Source organism: Dromiciops gliroides, chromosome 2 (assembly GCF_019393635.1).
Source record: "Dromiciops gliroides isolate mDroGli1 chromosome 2, mDroGli1.pri, whole genome shotgun sequence".
NCBI lineage: Eukaryota > Metazoa > Chordata > Mammalia > Microbiotheria > Microbiotheriidae > Dromiciops > Dromiciops gliroides.
In genome coordinates this window covers 671,964,847-671,985,333 of record NC_057862.1, presented here as the reverse complement: position 1 = coordinate 671,985,333, position 20,487 = coordinate 671,964,847, and the positions used below count along the sequence as shown (strand labels likewise).

General features: G+C 38.6%; 1 protein-coding gene across 4 annotated transcripts in view; it reads left to right on the top strand.

Annotated features, from left to right (window-relative positions):
- CTNNA2 (catenin alpha 2) overlaps positions 1-20,487 on the top strand; it is a 1,529,678-nt gene that overhangs the window by 1,442,256 nt on the left and 66,935 nt on the right. For all 4 annotated transcript variants that reach the window (XM_043982315.1, XM_043982316.1, XM_043982318.1 and 1 more), the window contains 2 exons: positions 432-545; positions 18,223-18,404. In XM_043982315.1, coding sequence (XP_043838250.1) covers positions 432-545; positions 18,223-18,404 — 296 coding nt within the window. The remainder of the gene's footprint in view (positions 1-431; positions 546-18,222; positions 18,405-20,487) is intronic.

Sequence of the window (20,487 nt, the reverse complement as noted above, 5' to 3'; positions counted from 1 at the left end):
TGAGGGGTTTGGGGGCATCAAATTATTTTTTTCCAGTTTGGATTATAATTGATGGCCTCTAAGATCCCTTTTCAATCTGATGGTGAACTTTTATGTTCTTTGAGTGTCACTGTCACCCAACCACCTCTATTTCTATCCCCTTTTTATTTTAGTTTGCATAGCTAAAAGTTTTTTTTTTAAAGTGTTTAAAAGTCCAACTTAGAATAAGCAATGATCAATGATTATTTTTAAAAGGAAGAGAAGCTGGGGTAATTCACTTTTGAAATGATTCTATTCAGCCAGTGTTTGCCACTGCAGTCAGGCCAGTGTTCAAAGAGAGGGACAGAGGGTGTCTTCTCTGGGAGGGTATTAAATTCAATAAAGCACCATGATGTGGGTAGCTGTAGGCATCCTTAATAAGCCTGTCTCATGCTCTTCCTCTGTGTCTGCAGACTCCAGAAGAATTAGAAGATGATTCAGATTTTGAGCAGGAAGACTATGACGTGCGTAGCCGGACCAGTGTGCAGACTGAAGATGACCAGCTCATTGCTGGACAGAGTGCACGGGTAAGTAAAAAGCCAGCCCTGGGATGGCTTTTTATGAAAAATGCTACATTCTCAATAACAAGACATTCTCATCTCCCGGGGTCTCTGTGGTAGGAAGATCAGTGACAGGGCATTTTCCCCAATGGGTTTAAAGAACACTTCCAAATAGAGGGAATTAGTAAAAGTAAAATAGAATTGTCAAGCAATAGAACATGGTCTTACACCCTTAAAATGTAATGAGCTAAAGCATCTCAATCTCTAGTTATGTTAAGTAATACAGGAGCAGGAGTAGAATTCGCACTCTGTCCCACCCCATTGCCATCATCCTTAGGTGAATCTATTGCACCTGTAATTCAATGTAAAAGCAACTTTATTGAACAGTGTTACCCAAATGCAAATGAGTTGGAAATGTACTAAGGCTCTCTGATGATAATTGTATTAAAAGAGACAATGATCAAGTAATGAAGGTCTTTTTGGTTTACTCTTAAATGTCATTGTGCCTGCAATGGGGACCTTAATAATTGATTGCTGATTGATTATAGTGATCTATAGGAGAATGGAAGTTCAGAAACTATTGTATGGCAGGGGAAGGTTGTGGGGGCTATAATGGCACTATCTCTAGAATCAGAATATATTCCAATTATTTTTCTGATGTTCAATATTTGTGTGATCTTGGGTGAGACACAATATCTCTGAATATCAGTTTCCTCATGTAAAATGATGGGTTAGGGTTAGATGGCCTGTGAGGTCCATTCTAGTTCTACATTTATGCTCCTATGAAATTGTGGCTTGAAAGTGTATCATCGAGGCAGAAGGGGTTGACATTTAGAGAGTTGGGGTGACTCTGAGAAGCCAAGACCTAATGAGGTCAGACAAAGATGGCACATTCTGGAGGCACAGTCAAGGGATAATGCCAAGTTGATGTTTGTTGTTTAGGAAGGGAAGAGTTTTGACTTGAAACTGGGGTGCCCCTGGGTCCAAGACTGAAATGACTTGCTTTGTCATCAATTAAGTTGTTAAGAGAACTTCCTCTGCCAAGGAAGTAAGTGAACAAAATGATGAAAAGTACTGCAGCAAACAGTATGGAACAGGAGATAAAGCTGAGAAAGTCTAAAAACAACCATGTAAGAAACCTCAAACTGTGAATTAAAAAGAAAAATGAGTAAAATCCTATCTGACTTTGGGCATTTTCAGAAAAGCCACTATTCCACCTCCAACCTGGACAATTGCATTGCCTTTTGGTGGTTCTCTTTATACCAAGGCATTTCCCACTCCCAGTTTTTCCTTCGCTTGGTTATCAAGATGAAATTTCAGGTCTGACTGTGTCAACCTCTTACTTAATAAACTCCAATGGGGTACTATCACCTTCAGCATCAAGTAGGAAATTGTCTGTTTGACTTTTAAAGCCCTTTATAATCTAGAAATATAACTTCTACCATTCCAATTTTCTTATACATTAGCTTCCCTTTTGTACTCTAAAATCAAGCTACGCTAGACTCCTTGTTGGTCCTCAAACATAAAACTCCATCTCCCTAATCTCTGACTTTTCAATGGATGTCCCCTACACTGTCCCTTCTTAACTTTATCTCCTTGCAGGAAATGCTGTCCCTTCTCAGTTCTACCTTCTGATCCAGATTACTCTGATTTCCTTCAAGTTTCTATCTATAAGAGGTTTGAGATCATTGAAGGCAGGGATGGATTTTCCCTTTTATCATAGTCTTACCCTTAACTAAGTGACTTATTGCTTGTTGAGTTGACTTGACTCTAAGATGTTTCAGTATGTGGCTCACATACTGTTGATATGCCACTCTAACCAATTCCTTTCCTAATAGAGCACCAATTCCTGCCATACTCGATAGGCACTACATGTCCTTACCTTCACTTCCCATCTATTCATTTTGTTTGGACTATTTCCATTCATTCTCGCATTCAAGCCATTCCAGTTCTTCCTTCTCCTAGCCTGTGTCCCTGTGTCCATTAGAACCCTCTATGTATTCTGAACAAGCTCCCTTAACAGCCCCAAACCATTCCATCAACTCTATTTTTGCCTCATTTGGAGACCCTAGAACCCTGCCACCTTCTCCTTGGTGGCCTCTCTTTCACTCTTCCTAATTGATTGAAGCAGGATGTATGATTTATTTATGCCTGATAACCTTTCTCCCTTCCCTTTTAAGTCTAGGCAATTTGTTGATTCTATGATGTCTCTATCCTTGGTACCATTTTCTAAAGAACTTCAAGTCAATCTTCATCCTTATTCATTTTGAGGGCAAATGGTACCTTGAAAGAGCATCATATTTGGAGTCAGAGAATCTAGGTTCAAATACTGCTTCTGCTACTCAATACCCCATGTGACCATCATAAAAATCACTTAAACTGTTAGGATCTCAGTTTCCATATTTGTAAAAAAAGAAAGTGTGATCAAGTGCAATAAAATCCAAAGCAAGTGAAATAACATACATCGAGTGCTTTGCAGACTCTATAGCACCTTATAAATGTGACTTGCCGTCATCACTGCCATCATTGTCCTCGTCGTCGTCATCATCATCATCACTAATTTCCCCCCTCCTCACTATAATAGCTAGCCCTAGATAGAAAATTGGTGTTTTACCTTCACATCCTATCCAGAAATCCACGTAGCAGGGGGAAGCTAGGTGGCGCAGTGGATAAAGCACCAGCCCTGGATTCTGGAGGACCTGAGTTCAAATCCGACCTCAGACACTTGACACTTACTAGCTGTGTTACTGTGGGCAAGTCACTTAACCCTCATTGCCCTGCAAAAAAAAAAAAAAAAAAAAAACAAACAAACAAACAAAAAGAAATCCACCTAGCCATTTTTATCCTCTGTCTGCTGGCACACACAGCCTGAATTTAATTTTTAGTGTACACATACCTAAATGAAAACCGAAACTACTAACAACCTACAGAAATAATCATCTGTTAGCTAGATAGGTTCATAGGAGGGAAATTGGAAAATATCATGGAAGCCATCTATTCTACATCTCTCATTTTACACATAAGGATATTGAACCCCACCAAAGTGATTTACCCAAAGTCTCACATGTAGCAATGATAGCTCACATTTACACAACATTTTAAAGGTTACAAAGCATTTTGCCCATATTATCTCAGGCCTTACTACAATCCTATTAGGTAGTTATTTTAATCTATATTATTTAATTTTTCAGATTAGGAAATTGAGGCTCAGTGAGAGAAAGGGACCTATCCATGGCCACATAGCTTGTGTGAGCAGAAGAAATGCAATGTGAACACAAGTTCTCTGACTCCAAGCTCAAGGAGGAGGCTTTCTATGATACTTTGCTGCCTCTCTATAATTTAAACTTAAACACACACACACACACACACACAAGTTGGTTAAAATGAGGGTTTTCTTGGGGTTACAGCTGAATAACATGAAAACAACCAATCTACTGAGTCAGTCTAGTGGAAACTTTTATTTAAGCCAATTGTTTGCTGTCTTAACAAAAGGGCAATTTAGTTAATTCATTCAGAAGACCAAACCAATTCACAAAAGGGAAAAAAAAGTGGGGGGTTGTCAAAAAAGTTGTGCAAGATTACACACGATACTGTTGGTTGGATTGAATCCCTTGAACTATTGTTTGGATTCACTGACCAGTCAATTTTGGATAGACCCAGACTTAGTTTCTGAGCATTGATTGTTCAAGGAAAAGCATTAAATTTGTTTTTTCAAACATTCCATGACCATCATTAGGACATTAACATCACATAGAAATAGTACTGGACTGGACATTAAGAAAAATTATTTATTTATTCATTTATGTATGTATGTATGTTTGTATGTATTCATCCATCTACCTATCTATCGATCTATCTATTTGTTTATTTATTTATTTATTTATTTATTTATTTATTTATTTATTTATTTATTTATTTATTTATTTATTTATTTATTTATTTATTTACTGGGGGAATGAGGCAATTGGGGTTAAGTGACTTACCCAGGGTCACATAGTTAGTAAGTGTCAAGGGTCTGAGGCTGTATTTGTACTCAGGTCCTCCTGACTTCAAAGCCAGTATTCTATCCACTGTACCTCCTAACAGCCCCAAGAAAATTTAAATCAGCTCTCTTACTTACTACCTGCATGATACTGGACACACAAATAGACCTCTATGAATTTCAATTATTTAATTTACAAAATGAAAGTGAAGTGGGTTGTATTAAATTATATCTTTTAGTTCAGAATTCAATGATGTTTCCAAAAAACTCTGCTTACCTCCTCTATAAAGACAAATAAATGATGTCCCATTATGATTGTATGGGGTCCATGTTACCCACATCAAACAACAATTCAATTCCATTAATTCAATTCAGTCAAATGAAACACAGTTCACATGCAACAACCATTTATTTAATGTAAACTATATATTAGACACCATGCCTGCCATATGAGAACACAACAAAAAAAGAAAAGAAAAAGAAAACAGATTCCCCCAAAATAAAATAAAATAAAATAAAATAAAATAAAAGTAATCCTTAGTCCTTGCCTTCAAGGAGTTTATATTCCATATTAATGGCAAAGATAGGCAACCCAGTCCAGATGCTGGTAATCTTCCATAGTCCTTCATGATTTTTCTATTCCTTGAATGGTTTTTAGCTGAATATAGTGCCACCAAAAGGGATAAAGGGAGCAGAATTCCAAATTTGCTGAGTTGCATTGAATAGCTTTGAGGTCCTTCATGTGGTCTGTGTAATTAACTTGCAACAGAAGGGATTTGTTATTGAGTCAGCCTAATTTTAGCAATGCAATTATATCATGTCAAGCCAGAGATGGGGGATTGGTACTGTTAAGGTGGAAATAAGATGATGCCCTGAATTGCTTAGAGGGGCACATGAGCTCAGAGATGGACTCTGGTCAGGGAGTTAGGTTGAGTTGGACCAAATTTGTAAGTTTGGAAAATGTGCCCATGACATTGACTTTTGCATAGACCCTCTCTCTACTCTCTTTGCCTTTACTCTCAAAGCATCATTTCTGTTTCCCATTTGTACCTGACCCCACTCTTAGAGGCTAATTGGTAGCATGAATATGTTTTCCTCAGGGTAAAAAAAAGTACCATTTTGTGTGAAACTCTTCAAAATCATACTTGAAGCAGGTGACCAAATGATAGGACGAGAGGATTAGGACTAGAAGGGACCTTAAGTATGGGCAGCTAGATAGTGCAGTAGATAGTGTCAGGCCTGGAATCAGGGAGACTCATCTTCCCCAGTTCAAATCTGGCCCCAGACACTTACTAGATGTGTGACCTTGGACGAGTCACTTATCCCTGTTTGCCTCAGTTTTCTCATCTATAAAGTGAGCTGGATAAGGAAATGGCAAAGCACTCCAGGATCTTTCCTAAGAAAAACCCAAATGGACTCACAAGGAGTTGAACATGACTCAACAACAATAATAATAGTACAACCATGGCATTTTACAAAAAAGGAAACTGAAATAGAAATGAAGTGAATTTCTTAAGGTCACATAGATAGTAGGAGACCAAGTTTTGATTCAAACCCAGGTAATCTGACATGCAATCAAGGACTTTTTCCACTGGACCAGGCTGACTAGACAATCTTAGAGAAACAAATGAATTTCCAATAATAGAAATTTAGACCAGGGAGAGGCAGGTTTCATAGGAGACAATCTGCCTTCCCCCACTCAAAAAAAAAAAAAGACCATATAAGTACTTACTGTATTTATTTGTAAGCCCATTCTTACTCCTGGGATTTGAGAGCATGCAGATCAATGATTGATTTATATTGGACATGCTCTAAATGTCAGGTGAATAAACCAAAGTAGAACCCAACCACAATGGGCCTTAAATCTGTCTATGCTTGAAAGGCCAATCACATGATCAGGTCAATTCCAATTTGCTCAGTATCATAGTAGACATATTTCACTGTCAGGGGAGTGAACATCACTCCCATGGTCTTTCCAAGAATGCCCATGGAAGCACTGACATAGGCTTTGGTGCTCATTCGTCCATTCTGGAGGCTGGTGTCCACGGTGAGATGAATGGGGCTGTGAGCCTCCCGGCTACAGTACTCAGGAATCAGCGCCACGTGCTCTGTGATGTCATGGCCTGTGGCATACCAGCCTAGAATATTGGCCTTTCAAGTGATCTGCAGCAAGTTGGTGGAGCATCAGGCCGGATACAGGATGCTTTAAGCACAGTGTTGCAGTATGCAGAGGATGTGCTGTTTGGAAAGGTGTCAGCTGACAACACCGTGGGCTGCTTCCCGATGGGCCTGGTTAACCAAGTTCCCAAAATTGTACCTGAGGACTTTGAGGCCATACTGAACAGCAACATCAGTGACCTAATGATGGTGACCTACCTTGCCAATCTAACCCAGTCACAAATTGCTCTCAATGAGAAACTTGTGAGCCTGTGAGGAAACTCAAGGAGCAGCAGCCACAGCCAGCAACTCCACCTGATGTGGATTCTCCATGGGCCCGAGCCATAGGGTAGAACAGAAGAAAAAACTGTCACCTTTCAGTTGCCTGTGTCTGTAGATGAGCTGTATATAACTCCAAATAGGACACAGACATCCCTTTAAAAAAAAATCTGTCCATGCTTCTGACAAAACCTTGGAGCTATCACAGCCTTTACTAGCCTGCCCCTAAGAAGGAGAGGTTTTTCTGTGCCCCTGAATGAAATCCTAGATCTTAGAAAGGACTGCCCACACATTCTCTCTCTCCATTTCTTTCTCTCTTCCTGTGTTTCACTTCCTTCCTTCCTTCCTTCCTTCCTTCCTTCCTTCCTTCCTTCCTTCCTTCCTTCCTTCCTTCCTTCCAAAAGTCTTTCCAACTAGGTGATTCATCTTGCCCATGCTGGAATTGTGAGAATCAAGGACATAATGCCACATTGATCCATATGAAAAAGCAGAGCTCTTTTGTTTCCAACGTGGGGCAAGCCATTTTTCCTTAGGCAACCTGGTGATTCCCCCACTCCCAGGGATCTGTCATTTAATGCTTAAGTTAGTGTGGAATCTGATTGACTTAGCCCTCTGCAACCCAGAACTCTTAAACTCAGGTGAGTCAACAGCTTCCCTGGTTTCTTCCACCTAAGCTCTACCTTCAGCAAGAAGCCCTCCCCAGTCCTTCTCAATATTAGTGTCTTTACTCAAGTAATGCCCTCCATTTTATCCTCCATCTGTCTTGTTTGTATGGAATTTTTTTACATATTACTTCCCCCTTAAATTGTGAACTCCTTGAAGGCAGGGCCTGTTTAATTTCCTCTTTCTTTTTATGCCCAGTGCTTAGCATCCTGCCTGCCACATAGTAGGTGTTTAATGCTATTTCACTGAGTGACTGACCTCAGCATTCCCAGTGGCAGTGATTTCAGGCATGCCCCACCTTACCCATATTTTCTTTTTTGTTTGTTTTTGCTGGGCAACGAGGGTTAAGTGACTTGCCCAAGGTCACACAGCTAGTTAAGTGTCAAGTGTCTGATTCCGGATTTGAACTCAGGTCCTCCTGAATTCAGGGCCAGTGCTTTATCCATTGTGCCACCTAGCTGTCCCCCTTACCCGGATTTTCACTTGATTTCTGGCAGCAAACAGTTTGACTATCAAACTCAGAATGACAATCTCTGCTGATGACCTAGTTGCTGCCAACATTCAGTTGGGATTTATTTGTAGTACCTCTGAACAAGACAGTTCTCTTATAAGCTTGTCTCTTACTCATTCTCCTGAGGAACTCAAATCCTGCAATATTTGTTGACAGCTTGCCTTTACCCTTGTCAATGATCCTGGTACATTTTTTCTCATTCATTGTGTCCCACGAACCCAAGAAGGTTTAGGTCCTTGGTCTAAGCTGGCTGAAGTCTCTGCCTATATAGGAGAGAGATAGAGGTGGGGGGAGATCTGGAGCTGTCAGCCTACCTGGGTGGTGGCCACCAGTTGGTTTGGGTATATTTGTGTGTGATCATAAAATCTCACATGAGTCTAATAGGATCACAGAATTTTGGAGTTGAAAGCAACAGAATAATAGTAATAGTTTAACAACCAACTCTCAAAAAACCCCCACACACTACATACTTTTAAGTTTAATTTTCATTATGAACATTTCCTCTATTACTTTCTTAAATCTGGAATTCAACATAATAATAAATCAAGTTCTGATATGTAGCATTTTCTTGTTGACAAAATTTAAATGTTCACAATAAAATTTTAACAGTTGGCTTTTATAAAATGGTAGGACCTGGCTTACAATATAGCCCTGGTTCAAAAGGGACCTTAGCGGGCATCTAGTTCAATTCATAGAAGAAAAAGAATTTCTCCTACAACTTTCCTGACAAGTGGTCATCTAATATTCACTCAACACCTTCAAAGAGTATCCAATCTCCTAAGGCAGCCCATCCCACTGTGAGATGCTTCCAATTAGATTTTTTCCCCCTTGGCATTAAACCTAAATTGGTGGATCTACAGCTTCCAGCTTTTGAATCTCTGCCTCTTGAGCCAAACGGAACAAGTCGAATACATCTTTCTCATAATAGCCTTTCCAATACTTGAAGAAAGAAGGCAGAGATTCCAGGGGAGATATAGCTCAGCACCCTGTGAAGATACTATTCATTGACAATAAATATTGGCGTTGGAAAAAAGTGGCCTTTTTTTGGTTTTAGTCTGTTTCCATGATGTCTAAAGAGCTTGGTGAAAAGTAAAACATTCAACTAATAAAATGATTCTCTTTATTATTGGAGTATGAGGAATTAGCCTTTTTTTTACTTTGCTGACCTGAATGATGTAATAAAACTGGCATTTTATAGCACTTTAAAGTTTACAATCCTTTTCACATACATGATCTCATTCAAGCCTAATAACTTTGTGTGTTCTGTGCTATGGGTATTATTATTCCCATTTTACAAATAAAGAAACTCGGGGTCATGGAGGATTTGTGACTTGCCCATGGTCACTCACAAATGGTAAATCTCAGATGTGAGATTTGAACCTAGAATTTACTGAATCCAAGTTTAGCATTCTGCCCCAGTATGCCATGCTACTCCTATTTTATAGTCATTTAGAAATTGGTTGCATTTCCCTGTAAGTGGTCTGCATGCCTTGACTGTTCTGAAGTGTCTTGGTAGTAGTCTATCATGTTGACTTAGATATACACTTAAGTAGACATTTTATTTATTTACTTACATATTTATTCATCTATCTATCTATCTATCTATCTATCTATCTATCTATCTATCTATCTATCTATCTATCTATCTATCTATCTATCTATCCATTCATTTAACTATTTATTTAATTTATTTAGCTTTTCATTCATTTATCTATTCATTAATTCATCTATTTATTCATTCATTCATTTAATTTAAAGAATGCAGTAGTGAAATTCAAACTCTTCCCTTTATTAGGAATGGCTTATAGAACAGAAAATTTTCCTTGACATAAGGAGCATTGAAAACCAAAGGCACTGCAGCCCTCATTTATATATATGCTATTGATAACCAATCAGGATGCAGTCCAAAGCCAAAGAGTGTTTTGATTCATCAGCAATTGAAAAAGTACACTTTGTTTCTTTTTTACCCCTGCACTTGACTTATTGGAGAGAATCAGATAAAAACTTTTTTAAAGAAATCCCTCCCAAATAGAAAACAAACAATACATTTGGAAGAAATGAATAAGTGTGATTTATAGCTCTCTATTTCAGTGAGAGGCTTAGAACAGGGTTGTCTGTGATAAAGCACATATATTGTTATAAGGTGAAAATATTCTCCATTCTTCCTATCAGCCTTCCATGCATACCATAAAAGTGAGAGCCACAAGGGACCCTGGAGATAACCTAGTGCAGAACCCCCAATTTAGAAATGGGGAAACAAATTAAGAACAAGAGGAATAAATAAACTTTGTTCAAGGTCATCCAGTGAGTTAGAAGAAGAGCTGGGTTGAGAACCCAAGACTCATGGCTCCCAGTTCTTTTCACTTCATCACTACCAAAACAAAGAAGAGAGACCTAGATGTAAGTTATAAGGCAGGATACTAACTGTATTGGATACTAATTGGATTGGATCTCCATTTAATTATGAACACCCTATCTTAAAAAAAAAAAAAGTAAAATTATTTTCAGAATTTGACAGTGTCCATTCTTGCAAAGGTTTAGTTAACTAATGAGCAACCAATATTGGGTACAACTGTAGAAATGGACAAATCTCATGGATTTTTAAAACACCGGACAAGGAAGGAATAAGTAGCCCTTGGTTCTAGGCCTTGTAAGCCTCCGCCAGATTTTTGAGAGTTTTAAGGGACCATGTCTGCAGTCATCTAATGCAACCTGTACCTGAAGAGAAATCTCTAATATATCATACCTGATGAATAGTCTTCCAGCCTCTGCCTGGAGGCTAACAATGAGGGGGAAGACCATTCTACTAAAAAAAAATTGTTACAAAAATTTTTCTTTTTGTAAAATTTCCTTTTTTTTAATACCCCGACAGCAAGCTTAAATGTACTTTTTCTCCATTTCTATCCATTGCTGGTCATTCTGCCCTATGGAGTCAAAGAGTACAAGTCACAGTCTTCCTACACATGACAGCTTGTGAAATAATTGTAGAGAGTTATCACCCCCACACCTACCCCAGAACACTGTTGATTTTGGCTTAAAAAACTCAGCTCGTTCAGTCAGGTTCATATGGCCTGGACACAACACCCTTCCTCATGGTACTTTCCCCATTCTGGATTGTCCTTTTTTGTCAACATCAGTCATAAATGTGAGACTGGATCCCAGAACCAACCATAGGAATCTGTGTTATTAGCACAGCAAAATGCAGTGGGACTATGACCTTTTTGTTCCTCGAAGCTGGTTCTTCTTTGTTCAGGGCTGTAATTGATTTCCACATTCCTTTAATCTGCCTAAATCACAACACTAATCATAAAAGAGATTGGTATTTCAATATAGAAAGACTGTGTTCCTGGGAGTAGCAAAGAACATAAAACTTGTGGATATAAGCTACTGTTGTTGCTAGACCATGAGAAACATTAAATCCCTATTTGCCAGTGATATATTTGGATATTATGAATGGGGTGGGGGTCCTCAGGTTCCCCTCAGTAAGAAGAAGAAATACTGAGTAGTTCCATTTTCTTCTGGTCCTGAAAAAAAACCCAAACCCTCACATATCCATATTTTGTTAGGTCCAGGGAATAAACATTTTATGTTTTGCTTGGTTCAATTGTTGTCTGAATAATTATATATTAATTTTTTTGAGATAAAATGACTTTAATGTGTTAACATTTCAAACTGCTGAGTTACATTGATAAGCCCTAATTAAAACTCGTGAGTTGTGTTTTAATTTGATTAACTTGCAAATTTCCCAGTTTGTGATCTACTGTTTATAGATAACCTTTTTTTTTTAAATTTCAGTTTGGGGAAAGGTCAATTATGAATTTTTAAAAGCCAAGAGCATTTTAACTATATTCAGCGAAAAACCCTCCTGCTCACTAGAAGTGATATGAATAAGAGAAAGTGTAATAATCCTTGGATCTAAATCATATATTGTTAAGTATATTATGTGTGTTGACGACCCCTGGAGTCAAATGGATTTCCTGGTCCAAAAACAAGTTTCTCCAGAGGCTCATTCATCCTTCAGAGTGATTTATTGGAATATGTTGGATGATGTTGGTAATGCCATTTGTGCTTTTTGAGTCCATCAGAGAAAAATATGGTAGCATATAAAAAGTGCCAGGTGAGTCACGAACCTCATGGTCCTGACTCTATTCCTCAACCATGAGCTTGAGTTACTAAGTTAGCAACTTCAAGTGCTTAATGAGCACTTTCCATGAGCTCAGCACTATGGATTATAAGAAAAAAAGCTGATCCTTGCCTGGAAGGGAATGACTGTCTGGTTGGAGGGATATAACTCATTTATTTGAAAATTCTAAAATATCAATTTCAATCCAACCAGGATTTAAGTATGGACTATGCATTAGGCACTTGGGAGACACATTCTCCTGCCCCACCCCTCATGATGCTTTGGGGATACAAAAAGATCAAAGGAAAAAAACGTAACTACCTTCAAGTGGCTTACTTTCTCTTGACATGTTACAAAATGGAAACAGTTGAGTTTATGCAGGATGATTTTAGGAGAGAGAGAGCAGTAACAACTAAAGGGACCAGGCAAAGCTTTCTGGAAGAGATGGCATGTGCATTGAGCTTTGAAGGAGGAGAGGGATTCTGCAGAATATTTGTCACTGAATATTACATTGGGTAATAACAGTGTATAAGCATTGCCAGAGAGTAAAGAAAGGGAGCCAATGGAGTGACTTTGTTAGTTAACCCTTAAATCATCTTAATGAGAACTTTGTGATTGAAGGTGATTGCTGAATAATCACCGCATGAAGTTATTACAAAGCCCATGCAGAGGAAGGTACCTTAGTGAATGTTTTAAACATTAATGAGGCAATATGATGTAGTGAAAATACTCTTAGATGTGTAGGTTAGCTCAGACTCTGTGATCTTTGAGCCTCAGTTTCCTCATGTATAAGACAAGGAAGTAATACTAGATGGCTTCTAGACACCAGTCTGCTTCTAAATCTATTATCTTATGTTCTATGCCCCTATGACCTCCCAGGATTAAATAAAATATTATTTTCTTATCATCACGTGGTAGACAAAACAGAGAACCAGTCTTCTGACTCCAAATCCAATGCTTTCTATTCAACCATGTTGCACACACATCTTTGTCTTCCCTAACTCTTCCCATCAGCTTCTCCCCCTCAAAGACAGACTCTCACCTTCCATTCTGACTTCAGCATCTGGACAGCATCATTATTTTTGGCATCATGTCGGCCATGGTATATGTTGACGACAAGCTCCCTGTAGTCCTTAGTTTCCCTAAATTGTTGAGTTCACTCACTACTCTGATCAATCTTCTCCAGTGGGACTTTCTTAATTTTTCTCATTTCCTCCTTCATTGTCTTTTACTAGAGGCTTCTCACTTTGCCTGGAATGTAGGCCCTTCTCTCTATATCCTCTTGGATTCTTTGATTTTCTTCAAGGTATAACTCAAGTATCATCATCGTCATGAAATCTTTCCTTGTCTCCAAGATGCTAGAGAACTCTCTCCCCAAATACCTTAACTATATACATATTTATCCATATGTGTATATGTTGGCTACCCCATTAGAATATAGTTGCATAATATCATAAATATGTACCTAGAAGGGCTCTTAGAGGCAATCTAAATCCATCCCCCCCAATTCACAGATGAGAGAACTGAGTTGAAGGAGAATTTATTTGTCCAAGGTCATAGATTGCACATAGAAGGACAATGGAGGTCACCTACTCCAGGGCTTCCTAAACTTTTTCCACTCCCAATCCCTTTTTTCCCAAGAAATGTGTATATGACCCTAGGTATATACGTATATAAAATAGGTATATATAACCTTTTACTGTTACCAAATTTTTCATAACCCCCACATTCCGTTACCCCATATGGGGTTGCAACCCACACTTTAAGAGGCTAGGATCTAGTCTAGCTCCCTTATGTGATAGATGAGGGAGCTGAGACCAAGGGATTTTGTGATTGATCTAAGGTCACATAGATAGTCATCACCAGGGGTAGGATTGAGCCCAAGTTTCTTAAGGTCATCTCTTTGTCTACTACACATACCATTCACTATCTCCCTATGAAGCTCAAACCACTTAATAGATCCATATGATTTACACAGTTGACTCTCCCACTCAGTTATCTCCAGTGGCTCCCTATTGAGTCTAGGGTAAATATACTAAATAAACATACAGATACATATAAACTCTTCTGTTTAGCATTGAATGCCTTCACTACCTGGCTCTAAACTTTTTTCCCAGCCTCGTTGCTCCCCCAACCCTCCCTCAGAGATCTAGCAAACAATGGCTTTCCCTCTGTGCCTCACAACGTTATACTTGGTCTTCTCTCTCTGAATTTTGCACTGAACGTCCTCTATGTTTGGGAGATACTCTCTCCTCACCTGTCACTCACAGAGGCCCTTTCATCTTTCAAGACAAATCCCTATTGCCACCTTCTGTGGGAAGTCTTTCCTGATCCCACCCTGCTGATATCCTCCCTTGTTCCCTCCCTATCACATACTTAACTTCTTTGTATATTTATCTTTGTATTTTTTCTCTAGTACTTCTATAGACTTTTATCTTTGTGGAATCTAGATGAAACATTAGAAAGAGTCAGGAAGTTCAGAGTTGAAATCTAGTCTCAGACACAATCTTTGTAACCCTAAGCAAATCACTTAACCATTGTCTGCCTTAGTTTCCTCACCTGTAAAATGAGCCGGCAAAGGAAATTACAAACCCCTCTAGTATCTTTGCTAAGAAAAGCACAAAGGGATTCGTGAAGAGTCAGATATAACTGGAGACTCAGATTCCAACCCTTTGGTTTTTTTTTTCTTTTTTGTTTTTAATTTTTGCCAGGCAATGAGGGTTAAGTGACTTGCCCAAGGTCACCCAGCTAGTAAGCGTCAAATGTCTGAGACTGGATTTGAACTCAGGTCCTCCTGAATCCACAGCCAGAGCTTTAACCACTGTGCCACCTAGCTGCTCCCCAACCCTTTGTTTTTGAAAAGTGAGTCATCTAGTCAACAAGCATTTATTAAGCACCTGCTGTTCCAGGCACTAAGTGAAAATGATACAAAGAAAAGTATGCCAAAGGAAAAAAGAAACAGTCTCTTCTCTCAAGGAACTCACAGAATAATGGGTTAGACAACATGCAAACAGTGTTCTCTCTCTCTCTCTCTCTCTCTCTCTCTCTCTCTCTCTCTCTCTCTCTCTCTCTCTCTCTCCACACACACACACACACATACACACACACACACACACACACACACACTTGATTGAAAGTAATCAACCCCCCCCCAAAAAAAAGGAAAGTAATCAACTGAGGGAGAAGGACAAAGAGGTACTGGGAGAGTAAATAAATTCCACAGCTTTAACCCCTGTTCTGCAAACTGAGGGGGTCAATATTCAGAGGAGCTGGAGAATGTAAATAGTTTTGCTATAATTATATAATAACTGTTGCGTCCTCTTCTTCACTTTTCAAAATCCTTTTCCCCTTTAGGTGTCACTTCCTTTATGAATCCTTCCCTATTCCTTCCAGTTACTATTTTTTCTTCCTTATATAATACTTTTTTGAGGGCATGCTCTATCCTCTCCAATCCCAGTAAAAATGTAATTACTTTGAGGGCAGGGAATTTTTTCCTTGATTTTATATCCCCCAAGCCCAGCACAGGGCCTCAAAATATTAAGTTTTTAATAAGGATAGCTCCCACTGATATAGAGCTTTAAGATTTACAGAGTATTTATATGCATTATCTTAGCTGATCCCCACAAAAATCCTATGAAGTAGGTGCTATTATTATTTCTATTTTCTATATGAGGAAACTGAGGCTGAAGTGCTTTAGTAACTTCACACAGGAAATGAAGTTTTAAGGTGGGATTTGAAATCATGTCTTCTACAATCTACCTCCATTCACTACTTAGATGGCTAATAAGCAATAAACATTTTTTCAAGAGCCTGCTATGTGCCAGGCACTGTGCAAAGTACTTGGAATACAAAAAGAGGCAAATGACAATCTTTATAATCTAATACCTGTTTTTTGGATTAAAAAATTTTTTTTTGATTATTTAAAAGACAGAGTCAAATTGGGCAGGGCGATGTCTTTTACTCCATTCATTCTCTTACTTCATCTATATACTAAAGTATATAGATGCAATATAGTCTCTTACTTCATCTATTTATATACTTTATTCAACTTAGTCACATATTTATTCACTCCTCTTATTTACTCTTCTCATCCACTCATGGATTCATGGATTCATTCATTCATCTATCTCATTTATTTAATAAACATTTTTATACTCCAGGAGATAAAGATAATCAAGACACAGAAACAAAACCAGTAAGTGAACTACTTGTAACACTCAATTCAATTGTCCAAATCTAGTCCTTACATAGATGGCCATCTAATTGGGCAGCTAGGAGGCATAGTAGAAAGATTGTTGGCCCTGGAGTCAGGATGACTCATCTTTCTGAGTTCAAAAGTGTCCTCAAACACTTACTACTTGTATGGGCCTGGGCAAGTCACTTTACAATGTTTGCCTCAGTTTCCTTATCTATAAAGTTAGCCATGAAAACCCCAAAAGGGGCCACAAAGAGTCAGACACAACTGAAAATGACTGAATAATTTTGACAGGTCCTTAGATGGGCTCGATGGGAGCTGGACAATTGCACCCCTGAGTCTCCACCAAACACATTGCATACCACTAAATCTCCCTCTACTGGACACTCTGGGGAAGATCCTTGGTTTGACAAGAAACTATGAAGTCATTTCACTGAGGCACCTAGACTTCATTCATTCATTCATTCATTCATTCATGCATACATTCATTCAGATTGCTTCTCTGATATTGGTTTAAATTCTTCAAGTCAGCGACCAAATACCCCTTCTTTCCATGCTCTCCTTTTGTAATCACACTCCAGGGCTGAAGGGGCTAATTCCTTTCATCTGAGAAAAGTTTTCCAAGACCAAGTCTAAAAAATTGTCTAGAAGTGTCTCCTTTGAACAGATAGAATTAATCACAGAAAATGAGCAGCCTCATTACTGAGAATGTGGATGGCATTTTTGGGCCCCTTTTCTTCTGCATATGTATTCTCTGGCACTATTGGGTGCTAGAGGCACTATCTTTGGCCACCATTTCTGATGCTGCAAGGGTTTCTTTGGCCTGAAGGTACCTAGTGGTTATGGTATTTTGACCATTGTAGAAAAGCAGTGCTTTTCAGAGGAACTAACACTCCCATTTCTGAGTTCCCCTGATTTCCTTCCAGAATCATCTCAAGTGCCATTTTCTTCAGTCTTTGTCCTGCTTTCTCTGATTATCTCCAATTATCCTTGTCTATATCTTGTTTGTATATATGGTTTACATATTGTCTCACCCATCATTCTGTGAGCTCTTTAAGAGAAGGGAGCAGATTTTTTTTCTTTGTCTCTGTGACCCTATCACTTAGCATATAGTCTGGCATATAGTAGGTACTTAATAAATGATTGTTGTCTAGATGACTGACTTACCTGATGCTACCAAAAACAAATCCCATCTTTCTGGCCTTCCTCAGTTGTTCCCAACTACTGATGTCTTTATTTCCCTTAGTACTTTCTCATTACTCACTAGATATAAATTAAATAGACATGTATAAGACCTGTGTCTATATATTGTATGTATATACATAGATGTGTGTATACATGCATAAACATACCAACATACGTACCTACATGTATATATAAATATACTGTATATACCTATATGCATATACATGCATGTATACCTTTTTACATATATGTGTATATACATATGTATGTATGTGTGTGTGTCATGGTTGGTGGGGGTAGAGGGCTGATAGGAAAAGGATGAAGAGCAGAAAAGGAAACCTACCCTTGGATACTATTAGGTTTAAATTGAGGAATGGGAGAAATGCATTCTGTGACAAGGCTACTGCCCTGGGCAACATGGTAAACTGGAGAGGAAACACTTTCTAATTTTCTCCATCAGGGCCAAGGGTTGATTGTCCTCCATGAGTTGTGGCTCTGAGAGAATGTGAGCACTTCTCACACTCCGCTTGACTCCTTATGGAGAATAGAGTCAATCCACGGTCCCCTTGCTTCCTGTTCACATTTCATTCTTTTGCTAATTCCACACAGGCCATCATGGCTCAGCTACCCCAAGAAGAAAAGGCAAAAATAGCCGAACAGGTCGAAATCTTCCATCAGGAGAAGAGCAAGCTGGATGCTGAGGTGGCTAAATGGGATGACAGTGGCAATGACATCATTGTCCTGGCCAAGCAGATGTGTATGATCATGATGGAAATGACAGACTTTACGAGGTAAGGGCTCATGCCACTCTAATCAAAGAGAGATTGGGGGTGGGGGGGTGTCTTAGAGAGTGTGTCTCTTTTTCCTGGAGCTGGCTAGCTGAGTTGCCAGGTACTGTTAAGCCAGTCAGTCAACTATACCTGAATAACCTATTCAATTAGATATCATTACATTTGACAAACAATTATTTATCTCCTATTATGTACAGAACATTTATGTTTATTTCTGCCTGACTTAACATTGGTTGTCAGCTCGACTTCCCAGTTAAATTACTGGAAAGATGAAAAGTGGTGAGATTGCAACACCCCCCCCCCTACATTTTTTGGTGGATCTCCATCACAATTTATGAATTTCCATTACTATAGAAAGTAAGTGGAGCCTCCTTCTTTAGTATTCCTTTTATGAATTGCTTACTCCCATTAGAGTGTAAGCTTCTTGAGTGTAGGGGATATATTTTATTCAGCTTATATTTGTTTTCCTAGCACCTACCATATTGCTTGGCACATTGTACCTATTTAATAAAATACCTATTGATTGATGCCAGGGATTGAATGCTGTTCCTCAAAGTCAAGAATCCTGGGCTCAAATCCAGCCTCTGAAATTTAGTTAATTCTTTAACCATGAACAAGTAAACCTACCTTTTTGCATCACAATCTGTACAATGGGGCTAATGAGGCCTATAGTATCTCCATATTTTGTTGTAAGTTCCAAATGGGTATAAAGTGCTTTGCAGCTTTAAAAAACTATATAAATGTAGGTTATAAAGACCATAGATGGGGGCTCAGTGGATAATACACCAGCCCTGGATTCAGGAGGACCTGAGTTCAAATCTGATCTCAGACCCTTGACACTCACTAGCTGTGTGACCCTGAGCAAGTCATTTAACCCTCATTGTCCTGAAAAAAAAAAAGGCCATAGATTTAGAATTAAAAGGGACAACAGAAGCCATCTATGCAAATCCCTTCATTTTATAATTGAAGAAACAAAACAAGGAGGTAAAAACCCAAATCATACAAATAACGAGCAATAGAGGTAAAGTTTGAACCCAGGTCCTCTGCCTTCTCTAGAGGACACCATGGTTTTTGATTGTTTTATTTTCAAATTTCCATCCCCTATTTTTCTAAATGGGGATATTCTCTATGCCTTTCCTATCACATAAAGGTGAGTGGAAGTTAAACAACTCAATCACATTTTTAATTACCTGGAGGAAATATATTATGTTAATAAAAAGTAGTATTATCCTACCTTATCCAATCCACTCTCTTCTAAATCCACACCAATTAAGTATTTATTAAATTCTTATTATAGGCTCGGCACTGTGCTACTTGCTATGGATACAGGCAGAAAAATGAAAAAAACTTCAACCTGTAGCGAATGTATATTCAACTTGTATGCTCAGCATAGTGCCAGACATACAGTGGATGCTAAAGAAATGCTTGTGTATTCTTGGTTAATCTAAGTTGAAAGATTTAGGCAATGCTGAGATATTACTATGCAAAGGACCCCATGGGTTCATAATTGGCTCTAGAATGTGTCAACAAGAAAAAGAAGGGATGTAGATGTAAGTTATGATAGAGATGTGAGGTCCAACTTCACTCATGTCTGCTTGTGAGGAGGGGTGGATTGTGTACTAATAATCCTGCCTATTGTTCATGGCTGCTTATCACTTGTGAACTTCTGCAGAACGAGTGCCTGATGGATACACATGGGACCTTCAAATGCCATTAGTGGCATTGATGAGAATCCATTGTCTCTTCCTTTGACAGCTTCAGGTCATCAAAAATATTAGTTTAGCTTCAATTTGAATGAACACTTTTTTGAAAACTGAATTTTTTAAAACTAAATCTGAGCTATCAGATCAGCCTCCATCACCCCACTGCAAGGCTCAGATGACTCAGTTTTCTTCCTTTTAGCATTTTAATGGCTACTGGGCATTATGTAATCCATTAATGACATGCCTGATAGAAAATAATTACATTATTTTGAGCAAATAATTAATCTAGTCATGATGCTAGTTGGGAATGGAAGTGTTTTATAGTGTTCTGAGGATGACGTATTGTCAGAAACAATTGAAATGTGCATTTGACAAGGTCT